Genomic DNA, 19644 nt, shown 5'->3' with positions numbered 1-19644 from the left:
GTGGAAAATGAGTGACTGTGATGTACATCCACTGAGGAAATGAAGTGAAAGCATAAAGATGCCCTGGCCTCTCCCACAACAGCCTGTACACGTGGTTTAAGCACCGCAAACACACATTTTCTCTCGCCCATACAAACCAAGAGGACAGTCCACTCTTTGCATAAACGCACCTGTTTCATTTCAGCTACCTCACCGCGCCTATCCATCACTGTCGGCTCCACTTAGGCTTCCTGGCGTTGCCCCGCTCCACTCCACCCTCCTCCGTGTACTCCGGCTGTGAGGGGGCCGGCAGAAGGGAGCAGAGCCCGCCTCCTCTCCTCCTATTGGGCTGTGTGAGGACTACAGGCTGGCGGGGCGGGGGTTGGGGGGTGGTGGGGGGGCTTGCAGCGCTGCGTTCTGACAGCTTTGCAGCGGCTGAGCGCAGCTTGACTCACCGGCTGCTCAGCGGGGGACTCTCCTTCTTAGTGTTACCATCAGAAATATTGTTATTACGACAGGGTAAAGCCTTTAAAGCCCACGGAGGATTTTGGAAATGCCTCAGCCGGGACGTGAGAGCGCAGAGGAGGACTGACTCCACAGCATCGCATCGCCGTAGTTCCAATTTGGACACATTTCTCGAGTGCGTCTTCTACTCAGTCCACCTGCCAGCGCGCGTCGGGAACGAGAAGCCCATGGAGGGATGTCGCGATGCTCTGCACAAGGAGAACTAAAACTTTGGTGTCGACATGTGTGATCCTGAGCGGCATGACCAACATCGTGTGCCTCCTGTACGTCGGCTGGATCACCAACTATGTGGCCAACGGGGGTCCCAAAGTTGCGGAGAGCGGCGGCGGCGGCGGCGGCGAGGCGGAGAGAAAGTTGGAGGAGGACAGTAAGGGGGAAACCATGAGGATTATCGAGAGGCTGGACCGGCTGGAGAGCGTGGTCAACGAGCACATCAAAGGTCAGCACAGCGGGGGTTACGGGCTGTAGGGGAAAGTTTGAAGTCATCACGTGTGAGGAGCAGCGTTAGATGATGATGATGGTGTCTGATGTGGTGTGAGCCAGCGTCCAGAGACGAGAACTGTAGGATCAACATGAGGTTATTGTCAGCTCACTTATCTTAAAGGTGCACTATGTAGTTTTGGGGACGAATTTTTAATCAAACCAACTAAATAAACAAACTGTCTGTGTTTTCAAACTGAATAAACAAACTGACCTTAAAGGACAACACAGTTGCATGCTGTTTTACTTTGTTTATATGTGGCGGACCCTGCCACCTTTCTAGCTTCAAACTGTGTTCTGAGAACAGCTTGTTTATTCAGTTATGAAAAAATAAATATTTCTGAGTTTGCATTATTATCTCATTAATATTGGAGTCTCTGTGTGAATATCATACACGGTGAAGGAGTGTTTCTTGTACCGCAAGCTCTGTTAATTAATTCATTAGTCCACCCTACAAAAAATAACTGACACCAATTTCAACAGTTGATCTATCTTTTAAGACATCTTTTAAGTATCAAACAAAAATCACTGTTTCATGCTTGACTTCACTGTCAGTTGAATATATTTCACCTTAAGACTGTGTCAGACAGAACAAGCTGTTTCAAGTTGTCACCTTGGTCTCTACCTGGAGGTTTGGATGGGCATTTGATTCTATTTTTTGATCATTTCATATGAACATTTTTAAATCAGAAAAAAGACTAACAGGTGATTAAAATCGTTTCCAGCTCATTAATCCTACCTAAATTATTTCTCCTCACAGCACCTGTGAAACTTAATAACTAACTGTAATAAGTTAATTTCCGTTCGTCTGACGTCTGCTTTTTAGAAAAGACCAATAAAGAGTACTCATTAAAATATCATTATAACATTGCAGGCATGGATGCGGGAACTAGAGGTGCTGAGGGGGATGCAGCACCCCCTAAAACGAGGCTGTAACAGATGCCAAATTTATAAGAAGGCCAAAATAATTAAGAATCTGTCAGAAACGGCACTTCACAAAGTTTATGAAGTTTGTCCTAACTCAACAACTCACTAAACTGAGCGATTTTATGAGGGAGTCTGGGAAATTTCTCTCCCTCTTCATCTCCTCGCTGGTGTCGACTGTAGTTGATGTGGCTGCTTTGACCTGATGTATGTTGGTGTTCGAGTTCGGCGTCTGCTGCAGCGCAGAACGTTCTCAGAATAATGTAATGCTCAGAATCATGTTATCCTGGCCTTTCAAATTAATAGAAAAACATGAATGTGGCGCACCAATTACTACTGTATGACATCATGATATAGACCGGCCCCTCAGCACCCCCAACTGTGACTGACTTCCAGCGTTCCTGATTGCAGGTAACAATCAGAGTTGATGGGACATAAAAATACTCAGCTGTGAATATTAATTGGTCGCTAAGACTTGAACGTTCAATTAAGAAGGCCTTATTAAAATCTATCTAATTGGATTCACAGTATGAATGTGAAAATATTGTTCATTTAAAAGGTTTAACTGCTGGACACAAGCTGTTTGTTACTACAGTGATGAGTCCGTCCTCTGTGTGCTGTGGACTCAGCCAGAGAGGAGACAAACCACTTAAAGCATTCAAGATAAAAGCCCCAGGATATCACGTGTCATCATGCCCATTTAAAGACATTAAGAAAAGACAGCAAACTCTTGCATTTGTTCAAGTGAAAGTGAAAAACAAAAGCTGTGTTGCCACAGAGTCCTGTGTATTGAGTTTGTTTTGGCATAAAAGAATCAGTCAGTGAAGATCGTTCTCTTCTCATTCACATTTCTCCCCCAGAACTACGTAGTGCTCCTTTAAATAATGATTTCATGTGATGTCTACAGTGAGTACAGCATCAGATCCATAGACAGTTTGTGTCCCATTTTGATGTACTATTTGTTTTTGCATCATCGCCCCATTTATAGCTCTCTCTGGCCAACTCTTAAAGAGCAACCTAAATTAAGAAATCAGATTAGGTCATTTGTCTAACTGCGTTATTCAGGTCAGAGTCGGACAAACTTTCTCAAGTCAATCAGAATTTGCAAACTTCTTCCTCCTGACAGCAGATAAGCACTCATACTGGTCTGTTTCCTATCAGTGGGAGAGGATGGTGCTGTTCATTGATAAAATGTTGCAGTGATACACACACACAGGACTTATAGTATATCCCCCAGGGTCCTCCATGTTTTAATTATCCTCCTCATAGCTGTACATCAGTGAGTCAACACACATTAAGAAGTGGGACAAACTCTTCCTTTATCCTGCGCTAAATGGGACAGCACACCACTCACTACCCGAACGCAGGATTTAGGAGAAATGTGCACTCTGTTGCAGCGGCAGGATGATTAACGCTGGAGTGTAGAGCTTCTCTCTAATGCCCGATAGATAACACCGTTCCTTGGAAAGATAAGGGCCGTAATTTATCAAACATCTCAGAGAGAGACTGTTGATCCAGGATTAATTTTCTGTTTCAGATGAGCTGGTTGAGAACACGGTGTTAATCAGAGAGGCTGAATTAAAACTGATGAGAGGGAAAACATCATTTCAGATGCAGAGATACGGAACTGCTTACTTGTGGGCACAGATAACGCGGTTACACTTACAGTGCATGAGGTTTTTGCATTTTCTTTGTACATAGGTACAAATAGATAAAGGCTTTTCATTATATACTGTATCTGAACACAATAAACCTTGAACACCTTGTTTTTTTAAATAAATAGGGCTCACTTGTGAGCCAGCGCTGATGCTCGAGACGATTCAACAAGTAATACTTGAGCAGTAATGTTATACAAAGCATTTTAATACATGCAAATGAATGCACATATCATTTATCAAACAGGCAGCAGCAGGCCTGTGAATATTTGCCTTTCGTGTATTTATTAAACTTCTCGTCCTCATAAGTTGGAAATTTCTGTATATGCACGGCTTTTAACAAGAGAACTGATCTGAATTTCTACAAATGCCGCTGTAAATGAATGCTGTTCACATAGAGTGGGTGAAGCAAACACTCATTGCTTTCACACACAAGTCTCTTCATTCTTTGGACCGATGTACCTGTTGTTCAGGTAATGAAGGGAAGTGAAATATAGCCGCTGATAGGTCACAGTGTCCGCCTGCAACAGGGGGCACTCTGTTCCCACTCTGGACGGGGATTTTAAATTGGTATTGCAAATCCATGCAAACTTTTACACACCTCTCTACTGTGTGTGCGCTCATTGACACGACCATCAGTATTTTCTCACTGTTCAAAGTGCAGCTCCTCTCTGAGCAGAGACATGTTGGTATGATACAAAGCACACTCATCATTAACATGGAGAATGGCAGGCTGATGGTGTGCCGAGCTGTTCACAAGTGCTAATAGAATCTGCATAGGCTCCAGGGTTACAGCGGGTGAGTAAATTTAGCCAGCGGAGTGTTTGGCACACTCCTCCCCTCCACTCCGCTCGCTCCTCGGAGCCGGTGCCAGATTACATTATCAGCCAGGGGCTGATGTGCTTATGTGTTTATGCTTTGTCACTGATACAAAAAGACCAGACTGTGGAACCGACATGCAGGTTTGAACAAGGATAACGCAACGTTAAAAGTGTACTTGGATTTAAAAAAAAGGAACTTTTCATTCACTGGAGGCTGACTCAGCAGGTTTGTAAGGTCAGGATGCTCTCAGGCTCTGACTCAGTGCTTTAGCTCTGTTTTGTGTCACTTTGAGTTTTGGCTCTTCGATTTTTTGTTAAGTAGTAATAATGTCAGCAATCCCCGCCCATTAAAGGAATAGTTCACTCTAAAACAAAATTCAGTCATTATCGACTCACCCACATGCTGATGAGAAGTCCGGTGTAGTTTCTTATTCCTCAAAGTGCAGCTGGAGACCCGCGGGGGTACCTCCGGCAACAATAATCCATATAACGCCATGTTCATTGAATACAATAAAATACATTTATAATCGTCACCCATCTTCATTTTCACAGCATCGAACTGCAATTCTTTCATAGCTAACAGTTAGCTAGCCACATATCAGGCCAGTATCATCGGCCTGTGTTTGCGGCTCTTTTTGACTTCGAGGCAATGAGAGAAGCTGGAAATGCGGTGTAGTTTTCCTCAGCTGGCAGGAGGACAGTTTGTTAGCAGAGTTACAGCACTGCTGTTGGTGTCCCCCTCAGGAGTTGCTCTTGGAAAGTTTTCATGTAGTTCTCCCCTCCATATTTTAGATTTTTGAAGACTGTGATTACAGCAACTCTTTCTTTTCCAACACTTTTCAAACTTTTGAAACATTTTCAGATTAGTCCAGCAGGCAAAAACATCCCGAGATACTCAAAGTCCATAGAGACTCTGAAGCCATTTCTCTTCAACATAAACTACTTCAGCAAAACTCAAAATAATGAGTGGACTTTTAATAACTTCTCAAATGATTTCACATCTTGGTTTTTTATTTATATATCTGACTTTATTTATTCATGTGATTATGTATTTCATTTATTTGCAATTGAACATATTGCATATCCTCCATATGGAGCAGCATGTCATAATTCAGTGTATCGGGTAGATTTTCCATGTCGTCAGCTAAGCAGACATGTGAAGTCCTGCCTCTGGTGAAGGTGTCAGGTGGCTCCTCCGGCGGGTGCCATGTTACGTTCCTGGCTATGCTGAGGCCGAGGCTCAGTGAGGAAGAGATTCAGGTCATGAAACAGTGCATATTTTAACACATTTGTTTACAGCCATTCATTTCCACACTGCAGGGCTGCTTCGATGTGAGATACACAAGATTAGGAGCATGAGAGAGACAAATTGGATTCTTGGCCATGATTCTTTCTTTCAGTCAGTCTTATACATCTTCAGAGGATCTGTCTCCTCACATGCGATGCTGTGTTTTGATCCTTGTTCTGCATTGTTTGTTTCCATCCTGCCAAGTACAAATCTTATTTTTAGTAGTCTCTTTATGAGTCAACGCAAGTTGATCCATGTTGACAGTGCGCTGAAGACGACGAGTGTGCGGGGTGGAGGCTGGACTTCTGAGACTGTGTGTGTTTGTGTGTGCGTCACAGTGTAAGTTGCGTGCATGGTGTGTCATCAAAGATGCAGTGGCGTGAGATCTGATGTGGATGTCACCGCCTGCCTATAGAGCCTGTGTATCGTTGCGTGAAGAAAACTGTCACAGCAAACATCCCGGCATCAGTCGGTGGAGGCTGCCATGACACTGTAACACACAGGTGCACAGGGACGTTAGTATAGAGAAATCGATCTTCTTCTGGCTCTGTGCTCTGGATTTTCTCTGCCAGTTGCACTCTGAGATGCCTGAGGATAATACAAAATAATGCAGTTTAGAGGAAAAGCAAGTAAAGAGAGAGAACGCCGATGCAGGTGGACCGCTGGATCGTAGTGATGAAGGTGACACATAATGGAGTCGACCGATATGGCCTTTTCAGGATCCATACTGACACCGATTATTAGAAATCAAGGAGATTGAACTGATATTTGCTACCGATATTCATTTGAGCAAAACTTAAACTCTTTGTGTCAAAATTTCAAACAACCAGCGATCAAGTACAAATTTGAGTTACATTACTTGAGTATTTCCAATCTCTGTTACTTTATACTTGCACTCCACTACAGTGATTTGATACATTTAGTTACTAGTCACTTTGCAGGTTCAGATTATTCAGTGTTTATAGGCTATTTATTGTGACGTGTTACCAGTCAGATAATGTTGTGGGCGGGACTTTGTGCAAGAGGATGTTGCACAGTTTATTTTATCGGCAATTTGACAAAAAAAAAAATATAATAAATCACCGCTATCTATGATTGGAAAATGCTGAATATCAGCCCAATAATTGGCCAGGGCTGATATCGGTCTACATATCAAAGGTCCCATATCGTAGAAAGTTAGATTTACGTCTCCTCTGATTATAACCTGGTCGAGGCGCTATATATAAATACTCTGAAAGTATGAAAATGCTCAGTCCACTGAAAAATGCACACAGCCTGTATTCAGAAACTTTGCCTCCTTTCAGGAGGGGAGTCTTACAGAGACAGAAGAGGATGAATAAAGGTGATGCAGCAATGGACAGCATGAGAGAAATAATAGTATGGGGCCTTTACATCAAAAGTGACTCCTGTTCCTGTGATAGTCTGAGACCCACCATCCCTCCCTCGCTTACATCTGCTCTCTCGTGCCACTGAAATTCAAAGGAAAGGTGTCCGCCACGGTGTGATGATGATGAGATGGCAGAGGTGTGACGCTCACAATTCCAGAAGTGTTACCTTCTTCAGATTAGAGCTCCATGACTTTGTTGCACCTCCTCCGAATGGTTGCTTTGCTCTGATCCTTGACAGCAGTGTGCAGATTATTAAGTTATGTATCAGGGGTTTGAGGGGAGATTTTAACTCAGCTGACCCAGTACGGATGACCTAGAAAAAGAAGTTTTTACGACACAAAACTACATTGAAATGTCAGTTCCAGGTACTAAAGAGCCACAGAGACTAAACTCTTTAGTGTGTCCCTGTTTCTTTTCCACCTTTTCTTTCTGGGACAGACACATATTAAAAAATGACTTACTGGAGATACTATTTTCACACACAAGGAAACAAGAACACAGTCTTGTGCTGTTCTTTGTGTTTAGCTGTCGTTTTTGAACTGAGTTCGAACTTTTGGCCGCCGCACAGCAGCAGGACAGGTGTCCCCAAATTGCTATGCAGAGTTTGTGCACGTGGCATGGCAGCGGTAACGTCATTAATTATGTAAATCCTCTGATGTGGCACTGTGATCTCGAGGTAGCCTTATTAACTCAAATCCTTTAGTGCATAGCAAACAGGTAAGCTGTTGCCCAAAGTGTCCATCAGCTGTCGCTACATTTTCTTTTGGTCATGTGTGACTGTTACTCGGCATGGGACATGAAAATGGCATGTCGATGATGATTATCCTCGCCAAAAATATGTGCGGTTCATGATGTGATCCTGATCAAAGATCATCAAAAGCTTATCTTACATTTTGAAGAGAAACAAATGATTGTATGGCATCACAGACGGGACACACATTTCTTTTTAATCAACATCCCTTTTCAGTGAAAAACAAGCTGTTTAGTGAACAGAGCTGGATGGTTGTCACAGAGATGGGAGCGCAAATTGGAGGTGTTGGTCTCGGGGGCGGACACCTTCTTCTCATCTCATCTCGCTGTCTGCCTTAGTTTGGAATCTATAGCATTTCTCCATATCAGATTTGACTTTTTTTATGTGGGGGATACAATGGGCAAGTGAGGAGTCACCATGGTGACAAACTTTTGGACTATGTGGAAAGATGAGGGCTTCTCCTTGTGGCAACTCCAAATAAATCAGGAAATCAATGTAGGATGGTGCGTTATTGAGCTAGAAAGCTTTAAAATTACTACTGCGAGGATGTTCACAATTATCCTCATAATAGAAATTCACCACAACTAAGTGCTATTTATTGCAATCCACATTAAAATCTCTTCTTGACTTTCCCTAAGTGTTATTGTTGCATTTTTTTCCATCACTTCCAGGTCATAGTCAACTTATTTTGGCTTTGCCATCCATCCTGCCTGTAACTGCCGGCCATCCTCATGGGCTCCTTCTAACAGATCCACTGCTTATCATAGAAAATGACTAAAAGCCGTGCAGTTTTCTGTATTTTGTGTGTTTTTGCCCTTGAGCTGCAAGAAACCATTGCCTCCTTTGTTAAGACTTTGCCTTCATCCATGGCCGAGCCCAGTCTTTACCTTCTGTAATCCAAAATATTTAGGTAGGAGAGCTTTATAGGGTGATGCACATGGAAGGAACAGGTCAGGCATTGTTTCACTTTAATTGACTCAAAGTACAGTGTGTATGGTGGCCAATAGGGACATTGAGACAAAGCAAAAAGTAAGCACTCAGCGTGATGGAAGATCTTTTACTGATTTCTAAGATACATTTTAGTGAAATTGATACCTAACACTGGGTTGTAATTTCAGACCAGCCCGTCAGTATTCTTTTATCTCCTGCAATCCCACAGTATCACACAGAGTGGATTTATTGCAAGCGCAGTCAAATATAAAGCCAAGACAGTGTGATTCAGCAGTAAATAGACAGGTATGCACATTTTAGATAAGTACATCAGACTGGGTAATGTAACAGCTGCTGTTCTGCAAAAGTCCACAGAGATGTGTATCAGACTAGAGTGAGAGTCTCCACATGAATAAGATACAGGATGGATGCAGATACTCGACACATCAGTATCACTTTCATCAGAATCCTACATAAATGACAACTGTTTTATAACACACTGCACAATGCTGCTGTACATACATTTTCTTCCAAAGCAAGAAAAACAAGATGAAAGACTGGAGGACAAGATGGAATCAGACAGGCGTTTGTTTCTCCGTGGCACTGAAACCAGACTGGATAGCTCCGTTGGTTTTTCAGGGACGTGGCTCTGAACTGCTGGCATCTTGTTAAATGAGATTCGTTTGTGTGGAAAGATGTTACGTCCGACTGTCACATGAGGTAACTCATGTCTGCGACTGAAAACACATCAACTTTGAAATGAAGTTCTTGCATCATGAGACTGTCTCAAACAACAGCATCGGTTATTTAATCAATAGAGATATATACCAGTTTAAATCTGACCCCCAGAGACTGTGTACACTTTAGGTACACTTTTATTAAAGTCTTCATCCTTTATGTGGGACAATATTGTCAACCATTCTTTCTTGTTTTGTAAAGTTTTCCACAGAGATTTTGTTTTAAAGTCAAGAAATTGCCAACAGCTTGAATGCTTTTCCTTTGTATCTTAAACTGTATGTATTTATGCACCAACACAAACAATATAACAAACCCACAGTTTTGGGGTTGCACAATTTGATCTTGGGTGTAAAATGATCAGAAACTTATCAGTAGGAGCCACACTCTCAGCCTCCTGGCATTTTGGCTCAGTAAATTCATTTTGTATTATCTTGATAAAACAATGCATTACATGTACCCAAAGAGTCTTTGTGGATGCTGCTTGCACAGCACAGATACCGGTATTTGTGTTACGTGTTATTAGTCATCACAAACTTTTTCAAACTCTCATTTGCTACCCTTGGGTTTCAGTTCAGATTGTGTCAAAGACAATTTAAGGCAACAGAACCTGACTCTCTGAGATTAAACACTTAAAAGTTAATTTGCCCACTCCAGCTGGTGAGCACCTGCAAGTTTACCATCATCAGGTTGTGACAAAAGCTGCCAAAATCCAAATTCATCCTCCTTGCTTGGTTGGTCGCACTCAATCAGTGTGTTAGAGCAAAAGTTTCTTGTTCACCAGGCGAAGTCTGTCTCCAATGAAGATGTTATTTTGTATTCGTGGAGTCAGTTCAGCAATGAAACACTTTAAAAACTAATTGGTGAACTTATGAAATCAATAAAGAGCAACTTAAAGCCCTGTTTTAGGTTGAACATGCCCCCTTCACGTTCACATTCACACTCAAAACATAACATTATGTAACTTTTTTCTGCTCTGATCTGGTCATTTACTGACGGGAGGAGAGCTCAGAGATTACTTTGTAACTTTTGGGATTAAAAAGTGGATTTATCCTCACTCCTGTTTATCAGCCCGACTGCAGCAGCAACCTGCTGAGGAGACCTCCATTGTTGGTTGTTTATGTCACGTTACTGTAATGTTGAGCTCGATGGGAAATGTATTTTACTACCTGAACCTTATGTTACAGAGAGGAGAGGGAAATTTAAATACACAGACGTACAAACTCTCATTGTGTGCTGGTGCTGGCTAATGTTAGCTCACGACTAATGTAGTCAAGTAATCTGGCTGTGACAGATCAACACAATTGATCAAACTTGCTTCGCTGGTGGTGAACACACCATTAAACAACCACCATTGCTTCTGAAGTTTTATTCATGTTTAGTTTAGTCTCATTTGCTGACTTCCCTGATGCAGAACTAGTGACGGCGACCTGATGAAACACATTGTTGCTTTGAGTAAACTTGTGGATTTGTCTGACATTGAACATTTTTGGAAACATTTGGGATAATGTAAGTACACAACAAATGATATAAAAAAGACCCAGTCGTTTTTAGATATTTGAATGCAGAATTTCAACATATTATATTTTTAAACTATAATAAATGTATATCAAAAGATGGCAAATAAAAACCCAGCCAAGTGTGCCACATGTTTGAGTGTTTTTTGTAACTTATTTTGGTGGCTTTGGAATGAGTGTACACACGAGACGGGTCACGATTTGGTCAGTCCTTTTTTAAATGAACTCCTCTTTTCAGTCGTCCATGTTAAACACATAATGAGTCCATAAGTGCAGGTACTTTGGAAATGCAAAGCAGGTTCCTGAGCTCTGTGTTGGTCCTGTGAGAGCTGCCAGCAGTGTGCTTCATTAAGAGGGAACTGTGCTCGTGGCAGTCAATATCCACCCTGTCACTTTTCACACATGAACACACACACACACACACACAGGAGAGTCATAATGAACTCGACCCTCTCTACAGAGACTCTGTGTCGTGTGTTGTCATGACAAACACACATCTCTTCTAACTCCCAAATGCAGTAAAGTACAAGCTGCTAATTCAGCCACTCATGCATACACTTGTCTCATTCAGGAACTGTGTAAGGACTAATGTGTATATGCGGCGCTCTTCTGTGTGCCTTTTTGGATACATGTGCTTTGAAATCTGTGTGTTTGCACTCACACATGCATTCTCCTCTAGTCTTTGCCTGGCTGCATACATGTCATCATCTGCAGGAGATCACTTTATCAAGGCGGCACGCTGCATGACGAAGCCTGTTAACATTTTACACCCCATGTGTCCAACACGAAATCTAACACTTAGCGAAGTTGCCACTGTTACTCATCGTCTTCTAAATCCCACAGTGTAGCTCCCTGTGGCTGCATTATGACACCGCAGGGATACTTTCTTAGGTGCTGCCCCACAGCTATATTCCTCCAGTGAAGCTTGCAGAAGACTGTAGCAGCCTCATAAAGTTGTCATCCGGGGGCTGTAGAATATGCCTGACACGTTTGTTGCCAGGTCGCTCCTGGAAGTTGAATTTCTTAGGAATGGGTGAGCCGCAGGAATATAAACAGGGATGCCAAAACTGTCGTGGAGAATGAAGGATGAAGAGTTAATGCCATATTGTAGATTTAACTTGGGGCTGGACGCTGGTGCAGTGGTCAGCAAGAAGACCATGACCAAGGCACAGATCTGAAACTGTTCCCTGGGCAGCATACGTTGGCTTCCCATTGTTTCCTCCAAGTACTACTACATTGTACACTGTATAATTGTATGCAATATTTAACTTGGTTTTTTTCGTCTTTAACTTAGATGTAAGGTTAGTACAATAAGATGAAATATTTCCTAAAGGCAGTCACGTACATAATCAGCAGCTCATCTGTCAAAGGATTAAACTAGTTCATCTCATTAATTACAAGCTTTGTGATTAATTAATCAAACTGAGCCGCACACACCACTATTTGTTGTAAGCATTTAAAAACATTTAAATTGGTTTATAAGTGAATTGATGAATAAATGGACAGTCTAAACGTTAAAAGGAGGTGATATTTCAAGTATGGCAGGAAAAGTCCTTGCTGCATAAATCTGGTTTTCATCTGGTGTTTTTTGAAGCCCCAGTCCAGCGTGTCTTGGTGTTTTTATAATCTTTTATGTTCTGTAAGAAACAATGTTTTATCATTTTTGACAAATCACTTAATTTTGTGCTTAAACTGAAAATAAATTTGGTGGGGAAAATGTAGGGAACATGAGGGAAATATGGCATTAATGTTTTTTCATGTGTTAACACAACAGTCTCCTCATGGCTCCACACAGTAATGTTTTTCACCTGAGGCCTTTTTATTTGTTCCTCCAGTAGAGCGAAAGCTTCAGTGGACATTTAAATTCACAACATGTCATTTCTGCAGCAAGGGATCCTTCATCAAAACAAGTCAGAAGGTGTCCTTAGGGTGTTGTGCAGAGACAGACACTGCTCCTGTGCTCAGAGCCAGGCAGCTTTGGAGGAATAAACACCCAGAGTCGCATCACATTCTGCGCTGATCTGTACACGTTTACTGACAGGGGGAGAGCTCAGAGATTATTTTTGAACTTCTGGGGTTTAAAAGTGGATTCATCCTCACTCCCTTAGATGACCTTGTTTATGAGGTGTTTATGCTCTGTGATGTTGACTGCTGACTGGAGCTGGAGGGGAAATGCACTTTGCATCATGAACGGAAACATTACAGAGAGGAGAGGGGAAACAGAAGAGTCTGAAGTGAGAGGTTGACCCGAGTTCAAACTCACTGACGCACACAACCTTGGCGCGTGCTGTTGCTCACTAGCTTACGGCTAATGCACAGTTAAGTTCATGTTCGGGGTGAATAAACACTTGCGCTAGTAATGTGGATAAACATAAATGATCCCTTGGTTAAACTGGCTTTGCAGGTGGTGGACACACCATTTAAAAAAAACACATTGCAGACAACCGAAGAAAATATATGAGAAAGGTCAAGTTGTTATTAGACATTTTAATGCTTAAAATGTTACATATTTTATCTTTAAGTCACATATTAGTGTATGTTGTGATTTATTAGCTGAATCTGTTTCCATTGCACCTGATCGCATTTTCTCCGTATGTATCTCCCTCTCAGTTTAAAAACTTTTGTAATATTTGAGCTTGCTTTGGTTCGCACTCCTCTTCATTCTTCCTCTTCTACATTACCAAGATCCCACGTGTAGCGGCACAGCACAGGAATGTGTATTGCATTACCTGCTAGTGACGCTAATAGAACTGGGACCAAGCAAGAAAAACACTGTTCAGTAGTTAGATGACAGAAGTGTGCACACAAGCTTGTTTTCATTTTCCTGATATTTTTTGGAGAATAGAGTAAAAACAGCGGGGGAAAAGCAAACAGTTCTTGGTTTTTATGAATAAGTTGAAAGGTAGTGTTGTGTTGATGTCAATGTGGGCAGTCAGCACTGAGGTGTATCTATCTGTGTAATTTTACATTCATCAGATATCTCCCCCTCAGTCTAGTTTTCTGTCGCTCACTGGTCATATTGTGAAGCTTTATTGCTGTGTTTGAATTTCAGTGCACTGTTTTTTCAAAAAGTTTAACCCAGCATATTAAAAAGGTTAATATGCTGTAAAGCCACTGAATGAACTTCTTTAACTGACATAATTTAATTTTACTGTATTACAGTCACAGGCGAAGATTCTGTTCTGTCTGCTAGACGTGGAACTTTTCACATAATCCATTTTTCATCCACTGCCCCCTGCTGTTCCTAATATTGCCGCAGTTACCGTCCTTCCATTCCTGCTACAGTAACATCATTTGAGCTTCACTTTCAGCTCCCCAGACTGGAGCTGTGCCTTCACTTCTGCTGCCCTGCAGCTAAATACCAGCTTCCAGCTCTTTGGGAGGACCTCAACACACAGTCAGATTTCCCTCCTCGCTGGGATAAAATTGTCACAGAGAGCCGAGGGAAATGCAGGCAACTTTCTGAGCTCTAACTAGTGTCGCCTGAGTCGCACTGATGGAAAGTTGGTGAATCGACCCTGAGGCTTCAGGCCCTCTGTGGGTTAATGTATGTTTTACACAATTATTTTAGGACATTACACCTAGTTTAAAAATTTTACATTTTAAAATGTACTTGTTTTTATAGCTTATCTCTCAACTTCAACTTTGGTGAATTATATTTAAAAAAAACAAACGAATACCAAACACAGTGGTGTGCAAACAGTCAGGAGACAGGAGTTGGTGGAACAAAACATCTTCCGATAAAACGGTGTGAACTTAATCCCAGTTAATGATTAGCTTTGTGAGTGGCTGTTAGCAAGCAGTTAGCATGCTCATTTTAGCTCACAGGGCTTTTGTTGTAAGCTCGTCACAAACAGATACAGCTGGGAAAGAAAACATTTTAGTGCAGAGAAAATAATAAGAAGCACGGGGAGCTATTGTGACTGAACATGTCGCAGCTTGCAGCCCGTGATTGTAGTTGAAAAAGAAAGCTGTAGCTTTATCTATTGAAAAAAAAAATCTGGTGTCACATGTGGGACACCCAGATGAAGTGACAGCTTGAAACTTGAGAGTGAAATCCAAACAGAGCAGCTGTAGTGAGCAGTGCTCCATCAGGTCATGCAGAGTGGCAGGGCTGCTGCGAGACAGCAAAGATAAAGTGACAAGAGTCTGCAGCCACTGAGCCACCAACGTGGCCTGCAAAGCACTCTGTTGTTTTCCTCAAGATTTATTTTGTGAAGGGTTCTTTTTCTGTTTCCAAAACATCAGGGGTCTGTTGGACACGAAAAGTACCATGACACAAATCTGCCTGTGGTCACTGCTCACCTCTTGTGACTGAATTTGAGACTGATGTCTCTCCCTCAGGCTGACCTGCACAGAAACAGCCTTCTGTGGAAGGAGGAAGCATGGAAAACATTTGGACTTTTACTTTATGAAACAGTAATTCATGGATTCTTGTCTTTATCTTCATCTTCTGTGCTTTAGGCTCAGTTCTGCTGTTGTGTTTCATGCTCTCCACTTTTTTAAGCGCTACATTACAGCCCGACTGATGATGTTCACTCAACTGTGGTTATCAATGTAGGCTGTCACTTCTCAGCTTTTTGTTAATGCGCTAAACGAGAATTTCCAGAGTGTCAATACGACCAACCAGAGGGACAAAATCTAACTAGACACCATCAAAGTACTCAAAACACCTGTGGTAGTTCCCGCTACAATAGGTGTCCCCAGGACCACATTTTACTATGATGACACACACACACAGACTCACAAGGTGAAAACAGCTGTTGCAGCTGGTAATAATAAAACATGCTTTAGGTTGTTAGCTATTATACTGTACATCTGTTGAAGTCATCAAATATACCTGCCTTCAGTGATTGGCCGGTTGTTCTTTTGGTGATTTTTTTCATTTTATGTTGCCGCTGCTTGGCAACAGACTCATGTTCACTGAGGCAAATGAGCATGAAGAACCAGAATATTTTCTCTTCTAACTCGGTTAATTCAGGGTTCAACCAGAGTTGGTGATTGTAGGAACACTGGAAAAACTCATCAAGACCATTTTGGTGAGTTTTATTTTCAATATTAATATTCCTGTTAGTCTTTGGTTGATGTATTAAACTCGAATTCCTGTTAATATTAAGTATTAATTTCAATATTTGGGCAGCTGTAGCTCAGCAGGTAGAGTGGGTGTGTGTGTGTGAATTAGTGAATGTGACAAGTGTTGTAAAGTGCTTTGAGCGGTGAGTAGACATTAAATACAAGTAAATATATACCATTAAAGATTACTCGATTGAAAGATTAGTCGATTATTACATTTATTTTCTGTCTGTCCACTAATCTGAATCGTTTCAGCTCAATTTTTTTTTCAGATCGATCAATCGATCAATAAAACAATCTTTGTTTGTATCGTGCCAATTCACAACAAAAGTTAATCTCATGAAACTTTCTAAACTGAGCAGGTCCAGACCATACACCTCCATTCATTTATTTACAGAGACCCAATATTTCCCCAGTGAACACTGTGAAGCACTTGGCGAGAAGAAACTGCCTTTTAACAGAAACCTTGGAGCAGAACCGGACTCAGTGGTGGTGCCGGGGTCATCTGTCTAGACTGGTTGGGTTGAGAGAGAGAGAGAGAGAGGGTGAGGATCAGGCCTTATGCAGCTGCTCTGGTGTTGTTATACGTTGCTAAACTATAGACAGTTGGTAAAATTTTTATATTTTCATTCAAAGGTCTAAAGATTAATACATATTTAATTCTTGAATTTAACTGTTGTATTTTTCACATCCATAGTGTTCAGAACAGCAAACATCAGAGCTTTTATGAACTGACTATATTGTTCGACTATATCAATTAGTATCAGAGGTGAGCAGAGCAGGTATTTCTTTATACGACACTGTCACAGACCTCAGTGAACACATTTGTCACTGTCACTCAGTGTCTGTCGACCAGCAGACAGCAGCGTTAGAGGTGTCTGCTCTACAATCCCTTCAGGCTTAATGTAAACTCCTCTGCGGGAGTGTGGACACAACTTCCCCATGCTTTTGTTTTGTCGTGTGGCTCTGCTGGAGTGACAGTGCACTGATTGATTTGTTGTGATACTCTGCTTCCTGCATGCCAGTCACAATCAAGGCACTGCGGAATGACGGTGTCTTGTCGGTACGCAGGATTTACCGGCGGATGAATCCATCTGTGTTGCTCGCCGTTACCTCGGGTCCCCTGAATCTGTCATGTTGGCTCTCAGTGATATAATGCATGCTGACTGCACTGCTGCAGACAGAAGGGAGATATACAGCCATTAGCCTGCAGCTAAATAGCTTCGGGTCACTTGCAGGATTGCTTCCTTGTGGGAGAAGGTTAGCATCAAGGTCAAGGGGAAAACTCCTAAATCATTTGGATGTTTAGCTCGTACTCTGCTGTTGTTCACATTTGTACAAGCTGTACAGTACAAGTGGGAGTAATCTCTGCCTCGAGGCTCTTCTCCACTATCTCAGTCTCCTGTTGCCCTGCTGAGATGACCTGGACTTTACTGATCACACTGCAGCTCAGTGAGAGGAAACCTATATCCAGTTGTTGATGTCTGACATTATATCAAAGTAAGGATATATAACATTAATAAATAACTATTATTCTTACATAATTGACCTCACTCAAGTTAGAAAGTTTCATAGTGGGTTAATTAAAAATGTGTCACGGTTTTAGAGTCACTTTGACATCACTGCAGCAAGAGGAGACATTATTTTAAGGGCATGTTAAGTTGCTCTTTAATGCCGTACTAATGAAATCCTAAGAGCTGTATTTATTTAAGCTGGAAGAAAAGGATGCTTATGGAGCCCCGGAGTGGACACGGAGAGAAAACGTATGTATATCAAGGCCACGTTTTACTGCATCCACTGCTGGAAATGCTGCGGCTCAGGCGGTTGAGTGGTTGCCAATCAATTTGAAGTTCCATGATTCAATTTCTGGCGCGCACAGTCAACATGTCCAAGTACCCTTGAGCAAGATACTGAACCCCAAATTACCCACGGTGGCTGCGTGAGTGCTTATGAATGGATCTTGCTCTTGATGAGCAGGTGGTGCCTTGCATGTTAGCTTCTTCCACCAGTGTGAATGCTGACTTGTGTGGTAAAGCGCTTTGAGTGTCTATTATAATTAGAATACCATGTAATTCATGCATTTTAAACATGTCTTTCTGTGTTGACAACATTGTACTATCAAAGTTAATTTCTATGATCTGGAAACATGTTAATGTTGCTGAAAAGATGGGTGTCTTCATCAAGAATTTGGCCAAAGAGGTCAACTGTGAAAGCAGCTTCTTATGACCCATAATGACGTTTGTTTTTAGGTGACCTCTAGTGGCTGTAGTCATTATTACAGCAATAAAGGAGGGTGTCAGGTGAAGTAGTATAAAGAGCAACAAGTCGGCATTCACTGAGGTGGATGGTTGGTTAATCAACCACAGGACTTTCAACCAGGAGACTGCTGTTCTTCACTGATTCCATTTAACTTACTAACGTAGTTAAGTTACGTCACAAACGTTTGTAAGTCCGAGTCCCACACCACAATCTTTTCCTAAACCTAACCAAGTAGTTATCTTGCCTAAATCCAACCAACTGCGACTATACGACGAAGGTACAGTATGTCGCTGGTACGCTGCAACGTTCATGTTGTTTTGGGAGTTACTGGCAACTGACCTATTCAGTCGTTTTGGTATGAGGATGTGTTGCAGGAAACATAAGAAATTGGATAATCAGATCAGGATTAGAACAAACCCCACAGTATGAAAATCCTTCTTTCATCTATCCACATTTCTGTCAATGTAACACACAACAAATTATGGTAATGGTTATAGTGCTTTTTCTAATAATGCAAGTAAAACAAAAATTATACATCCTGTGTAAATTGCTGCCTTACTAATGCAGTAGCCACTATGATCATGCTAATCACTCGCTGCTGTTCCAAAACCTTTATGGCTGTGAGTCATTTTGGCCGTTATAAAATGAAGAGAGATGAAGGTGAAGAAACAACTCTGCAACAACACAAGCTGACTAAATGTATGTTTTTTGGCACAGGACATGAATGACCACACTTGCTGAATTAATTAGTGATTTTTTTTACATGAAGTTTTTGCTGCTTGAGCAACTATTTTGCTGGTAAAGTAGTAACAGCACAGTCCAGTCTAAGAGAGAGAGGAAAGGACATGACAGGAGAGACAGATGGCATGAGACACTGGTCTCCGGTTGGACGTGAACTTGAGTCATTGCCGGTCATGTTCAGGGTCTTAAAGCAACGTTTGGGGAAATGTTGAATTTGTGCCGCAATTACTGTCTGTGATGAATTACCCAACAGCCTTTGTTTCGTTATCAGAATCAGAATCAAGTTTACCGCCTGAGGGGTTTGTATATCCAACAAGTTTCAGCTTCAGCCTCAAAAATCCAGTAATGCTGACGCTTTAGTGAGCAAGCATTTCACTGCCATCGGGGATTATAACTGCCATGTTCGGAGCGCTCACTCGCAGTTTGACCTTGGAAAGAAGTGGTTGTGATTCTCTGGCTAAACGCTTCATTTACAACCTAAGGATCTTTTGACTGCTTGTGTTTCCTGTCCAGTCAGACTTTGTCAAAGCCATATTGTCACTTTTCTAGATTCAGTCAATTACTGAATGAATTACCTG

General features: G+C 41.8%; 1 protein-coding gene across 2 annotated transcripts in view; it reads left to right on the top strand.

Annotated features, from left to right (window-relative positions):
• Positions 1-410: 410 nt before the first annotated feature.
• LOC311263766 (polypeptide N-acetylgalactosaminyltransferase 18-like) overlaps positions 411-19644 on the top strand; it is a 169149-nt gene continuing 149915 nt past the window's right edge. For both annotated transcript variants that reach the window (XM_084364063.1, XM_084364062.1), the window contains exon 1: positions 411-943. In XM_084364063.1, coding sequence (XP_084220189.1) covers positions 688-943 — 256 coding nt within the window. In that variant the 5' untranslated portion in view covers positions 411-687. The remainder of the gene's footprint in view (positions 944-19644) is intronic.

The sequence above is a fragment of the Pagrus pagrus genome (genome assembly GCF_965226575.1).
Source record: "Pagrus pagrus genome assembly, chromosome: 10".
NCBI classification, from domain to species: Eukaryota; Metazoa; Chordata; class Actinopteri; order Spariformes; family Sparidae; genus Pagrus; species Pagrus pagrus.
Note: the sequence above shows the minus strand (reverse complement) of the source record. Positions and strands in the feature narration are given on the sequence as shown.